Raw genomic sequence first — 6,582 nt, forward strand, 5'->3', positions numbered from 1 at the left:
TGGTCATGTTGCTAGTTTAGCCAATAAAAACACATGCACTATATATGTGGTGTGTATGTATATATATATACACACACACATACATATATATATATATATAAACATATATATATATACATATATATACACACATATATATACATATATATACACACATATATATACATATATATACACACATATATATACATACATATACACATATATATATACATACATATACACATATATATATATATATACACACACACACACACACATATATATATATATATGGGATTGAAGTATTTTTATCTTTACTTGAGCGCCTTGCTTTGTTTCAATTGTGATGTTTATCATCGTAGATAGTCAAATGCTTAGATAGTTAAATAAATAGATAGGGAGATATATAGATATGAATGAGAAGTGTGACTAAAATAAGATTGTTGAAGGAAGAGAAGAGATGAAAAAAGGGAAAACTTACCGATAAGGCATTGACGTAGGTGGGTAGGACTTCTGTAAGATCTGAGGATGTGGTGATTTGCTGAATGTTCAAGTAAAACCCGCCGATAATGATGCCCGACATAAAAATGATAATTCCGAGAATGAGAAATATATAGACTTTTCCAGCCGAGTTGCCGTTGCCACCATGTTCGCCACCCCAGTCGGCAAGGCTGGTCGTCATTGTATGAGATCCAGACTCCACAGAAGACAGAGTACCCGTACTGTGGCGATGATGATGATGGTTGTAGCTGTGGTGGTAGTAGTTGTGATTACTGTTGTCGGTGGTATTAATGACGGAGTATCTTTGTTGCCGTTGTTGTTTCACAGAAGATGGTATAGATGGTGATGAGGCTGATGCTGAACGAACGTAGGGCCTGCATAGGACGGGCTGGTAACCGTACGTAGACGAATCACGCAGCGGCGCCGGCGGCTGAAACGGGTTGAGTGAAGGAGAGGGTGCACGCACGTCTGTAGGTTGTGTGCACTGCCTCGGATTGTTGTTGTTGCTACTACTATTACTTCTACCTCCTTCTTCCTCTGTCTTAGTTTTCTTCTTTCTGTCACCGACGCAACCGTTAAAATCCTCCTTCGGGTTAGGCTGTCCCTGTTCTCTTCCCGTCGTCGAAGGAACTTGGCGACGGGACTTTTGTTGTTGGTTGTGGTGACTACTGCTGCTGCTGTTATGACAGCGGGCTGAGAGCCTGCCGCCACCTAAACCAATCTCCATCTCACCAGTCTGAGAATCTGTCTGCTAGTAGACGAGCCCGCGCTTAGCAGCCCTTACTTTGTCAGACTATCTACTGCTTCCTTAAAATCTGAGAAGCGCACATTTCGAGAAACCACGTGAGGATTCCTTAAAAACTGCCAACGACACCAAACTATCTTTTCACTTCTGGTGACTTTTTACTACTTCATTAGTTTAATAATATAAACTTTTTACACTTTTTCTGCTTTATCGAGGTCCAGATTTTTTTAAAGTAACTTCCTATCTCGCTTCTTTCAATTTTACTATCCAGATTATTCCAAATATATTTACTCTTTTCGTTAGTTTTTATGTGTGTGGAACAAAGAGACGGTTCTATATACAAAAGATAGATGTCTAGGTTAGGGGGGTTCCTTTCAGTATGTTTTGTTTATTTTCTGCTATTGACGAATTATTAATTTTATTATTTGTTTGAGGGTTTGTTTGTTATTTTTTTATTCCACTCGATTTTAAAATTATCAAAATTCCTTAATCCCAGTGGATGTGAAATAGGTTTTAAAATGCCAAGCTATTTTGGTATTGCTGTCTGTTCTTTTTTCTTCACTTTTAAATGAATACATAAAACTGATATGTTTTTCAAAAATTTCTAAATTAAACTTTTTGTTTTGTATCTTTTTTTTATATTTCAAACCAGTACGTTGATAAATTATCTTCTTGTCTTCTACTTTGATTCACTTTTCTAAGTCAACAGGTATTATATCTGGCTCTCAAACATTGCCAAAACAAACCAGATTGTAACATAATATCAATAATTGCTAGTTTCTTCGAGAAAAAAGATAATTGAGATATATAATATATGCTCTGGGTGTATAAACCTTTAACTTGTTTGCTTTAAAATATTTAAAAAGTTTTGTCGGAAGAATGTTAATAAGTTGTCAATAAGTAATTTGAAATATACTACTCCAAATAGTGAAGAAAATACAAACTTTCCTTAAAAAACAAAGTGGTTCATTGCTACTTTCTCTCTCTCTCTCAGTAACGATGTGAGGTGATTTTTGTTAAGGTTTACTTTCAAATTTTTAATTCAGGTAAACACTTGTCCTAAATTCTATATGAATTCTTAAGTTAACATAGTTTTCAAAGGGTTTTATTTTTCCTTTCTTTTTAAAATTTTATATAACCGATTTTTGTGCCTGAAAACGTTTGCACTACCTGTATGATGGGTATACAACAGGTGTGTATGAGTAAAGGAGAAAAACAGTACACGTTAATTTCAAATGAGGATGGCCGTTGTAACGAGCTGCTGCTGCTCTTGCAACTTGACGTAAGGGGTGACATCTCACATGACTGAGGGTTCGATCTGAACAATATTGAGCATCAATATTCCAATCCAGAAATGTAAAATTTATATATATATATGTGTGTGTGTGTGTGTGTGTGTGTGTGTGTGTGTGTGTGTATAACAGAAATATTAAGTAAACAGTTATAAATTTATAAGGGGAGAAGATTGTATGATGTTCAAACTTTCCTTCAACATTGTGTAGCAACTTAGATTTCAATTGAGAATCGAAACCTGCACGCCTTTAACAGACTGGTTTCCTTTGACTAGATAACACAGAAATGTGGTAAATGAGATGTTCGGAAAAGTCCATTTCATTCCCAAATTGCATTGAAGGACAAGTGATATGAAACGGCTAGTGACGACCAAAAAGCCTTCCAGAGTCATACGAAAAAAAGAAAATGGGAAGTTGAAGTGATCATGCCTTTCTCTGAAGGGTATTCGAGACAGAAACGAAGAGAACTGGTTTGATTTACTCGAAATTTGATGTGATCGTAGAGACGACGCGTCGAGGGCGGACACACATACACATAAAAAAAATAAAAAATATATATATATATATATATTTCTCCGTCACAAGACTTTTTTTTAAAAATGTCCTGCTTTAAAGTGTGAAGAGAAGGGGGATAATATTAAGGAATGCCAGAGAAGCAGAAGGTTTAGTCAGTCTTAGGACGTCTTAAGCTGTTATACATAATACCATGTTAAATGAACTTGTTTATATCAATGGGTGTAGATGTTATTGTGTATGTAAAATAAGGTCGGGCAAATGTCCTAGTTTACTTTTTCTTTCTCTCTAGTTTCTCACTTGAAGCAAATTTATACATACAAGTCAAGAAAACGTTTTCTGTCTGAAATATACTGTACATTAATTAGTCAATACATTATTCTAAATAAAGTTTTTCGAAATGTTTGACGTTTCTGGCACATCTCACGCGTAATGCATTTTATATATATATATATAATCAGTTAAGGACTTAACCAAAGTTAATAGACATATCTGAGAGGATATAGTGCAACAAACCCCAAAACTCTGCTTACAACAATGCAATTGTTTTAATAAGTAATAATAATTGTCATATCATGTTTCCAGCTTATTTTCTTTTAGTGAATAAAAAAGGAAGTTGTGATGTTAATTCATTCATTCGTTATCACAGATGATTAAGGTAAATGAAATCAAGTGAAATGATGAAGCGTCAACTGGGTATCGAAACCAGCTCGCAGACTTGCATTACATTTAAAAAAAAAAAAAATTTTTTTTTTACCAATAGATGTCCGAGATATATTAGTTGTTAGGTCGGGAGAGAGAGAGAGTATTCGTTGGCTGTGAGTGATGTGAAGTGGTTCCAACTGAGAATTGAAACTGAATTTCACCAATTCGTTCGTTCCAAAAATGACATGAATATAGATTGGGGTGGGAGTCACTAAACACACGATCTCTTCAAATTTTTAAACGAAAGACGATGAGAAAATGGAATGTTGTCACTTTCATGCCTTTTCAAATGCAATTTGGGGACTCAGTTTACCAAGTTCTTTATGAGGTTTTTAGAAAGGCACAAAGTTTTGCACTTGTTCGTAAAAGATGAAGTGAGACTGTGTGACATTCATGCTGTTTTCAAGGAGTATTCGTAACGTCAGTGAAATGGTAGGTTACCACCTGGAAATTGAAACAATCAGTGATTTCGGTTTGCCACGAAGTTAAAAAGAATATTGTTCTTCTTTGGACCAAGGAGCTACCAAACATTTTTCTTGAGGGCAGTGTATATAATTAATTCTGGTATTGTATTTTATCGATCGCTCAATATCCTTTCCTGGGACATCGATAACTCGTCAGGGAGCACAATCTTTGTGGAATTTTGTTGTCATTTCTTCAACGTACAATTTTAGTCCTTTAAACTGGGTTTAAATTATGATTTTTTTTATGTAAGGCATGAAGTGTTTTAGCATTCATACCTTTCTCATATGAATTATTAACAGCAATGTAAGTGCAACAGTTCCGATGTGTGCGAACGAACGAGTAGACAAAACGAGAGCGAAGAGGATGAGAAAAGAAAAAGTAAAAATGTACTCACTTGTTAATGTGTCAACTTTAAAAATATGTTTATAGAATGTAACTTATGTAAATGAATAGACTAGACTCAAGTCTCGTGTGTTCAATGTACATCGATGCATGACTTATATGCTTGTATATAAATATATTTATGAATGTGTATACATTAATGTGTGTGTATGTATTTAAATGTAAGCATATTTAAAGGCTTGTTTTATATATATATATATATATATATATAAAACAATATATATATATTTGTGTGTGTGTCAAAAGGATATATGTGTATGTTTGTGTGTATAGATAGATAGATTTATGGAGAGAAAAACAAATGCCTATGTATATATATGTATAAAGGGTTATATATGTATGTTTATATATAAAAATCGAAATTTGTATGTTCCTCTGTAGATCTGTACAATACTAATCTAAAAGTACGGCTGTGAAAATGAGTGTACAATGTAATATAAATACCTATATGTTTTTCATTTGAATGTGTATATATATATATGTGTGCGTGTGTGTACGTATAAAAGTTCTATACAAGTCGAACGTAATGTATAAAAGAAGTTCTATATACTCACATATTTGAGTATATATTATTAAAAAAAGAGGCCTGCGAGAAATGTTTGTGAGTAAAAATGTGAGGGCTCAGTAGTTAGAGGTGCTGTCGAACAAGTAGTGTAGAGCCAGATAAATCACTGTGAAAAGGGTGGCCTCTTTAAACCCATGTCACTGACAAGCAGCTTTATTTTGCTTCACACTAAAAGTTTAGGAGAGAGAAATACTGTCGCATTTTCCCACGCTCTTCCTTTTCCCTATTACTATGTGGAGAGCTATCAACTTCCATGGCCTATCGCATGGTTGTTTTTGGGTTGGGGTTCTTTTTTCAGATTTATGTAAATATATGTATTAGTGACATGTTTTATGAAAAATGGATATATTATAATTAATATTATTAATATCATATATGTGTGTGTGTGTGTGAGGGAGAGAGAGAAAAAGCGATCAGCGCAATATATATTTAGCCACTTGTTGAAAGTTGTGTGTGTGTGTGTCTGATCAAATCGTTTAGTGGTGTTGGCGAAATTATTGCTGTTGTTGATATTGATGATAATAATGTTTGTAGTGGTGTTGGTGGTAGTTGTTTACCAAGCGACAAATTAAATGGTTTATCCACTCGCTCTTACACCTTTTCGCTGCTGTAGGTACTATTGTTGTTTAGCTACAAATTCGACTTGATCGAGTTGACTTATCATCAATAGTATTGCAGTAGTGACTATGCCATTTGTATTAAAAACTGTTGGATGTAATTTGGGAGAGATTTGGCTGCTGTTTCTAACAATTTGAGTGATTACGTAGAGCTTCTCTTATTGGTAAATAAAACAAACAATATGTATAATAGTTTAGTCCGAATATAAACTTTATTTCAATAAAGTTTACATTCGGACTAAACTAGCATAACATGCATTCCAGTACTGACCATCTTCTTATAGAGGTTTCTGTCCAGGACTACATCATTCCATGTCCTTTCTTTAAATCTATCTGGTGGGGGTGATATGAAGGAGATTTGGCTGCTATTTCTAGCAGGTTGAGCGATCAAGTAGACTCTCTTTCAGTGCTGACGGTGGAATAACTGATGGATCGCTATTATCCGTTTCCTTATCGCACTTTTTCTCCAACAGGGCACTAAAAATATTGTTAAACGCTTTCTATCTGTCCTTTTATCGCATCCTCTCACTCTTTCTGATCACTGTTAATAGGCGCGCGCGCACACACACACACACACACATACATTCTTTTACATGCTTCAGACATTTGACTGCAGCCATGCTGCAGCACCGCTCTGAAGGGTTTTAGTCACAAATCGACCCCAGGACTTATTTTTTAAGCCTAGTACTTATTCTATCGGTAGTTTTTGCCGAACCGTTATAGATACGGGGACATAAACACACCAACACCGGTTGTCAAGCGATGATGAGAGAATACACACAGACACGCACACTC

General features: G+C 34.8%; 1 protein-coding gene across 1 annotated transcript in view; it reads right to left on the reverse strand.

Annotated features, from left to right (window-relative positions):
• LOC106876391 (uncharacterized) overlaps positions 1-6,271 on the reverse strand; it is an 87,741-nt gene extending 81,470 nt beyond the window's left edge. The window contains exon 1 of the mRNA XM_014924908.2: positions 464-6,271. Within this exon, the coding sequence (XP_014780394.1) occupies positions 464-1,210 (747 nt within the window). The 5' untranslated portion in view covers positions 1,211-6,271. The remainder of the gene's footprint in view (positions 1-463) is intronic.
• Positions 6,272-6,582: the final 311 nt, after the last annotated feature.

Source organism: Octopus bimaculoides, chromosome 14 (genome assembly GCF_001194135.2).
Source record: "Octopus bimaculoides isolate UCB-OBI-ISO-001 chromosome 14, ASM119413v2, whole genome shotgun sequence".
Lineage (NCBI taxonomy): Eukaryota > Metazoa > Mollusca > Cephalopoda > Octopoda > Octopodidae > Octopus > Octopus bimaculoides.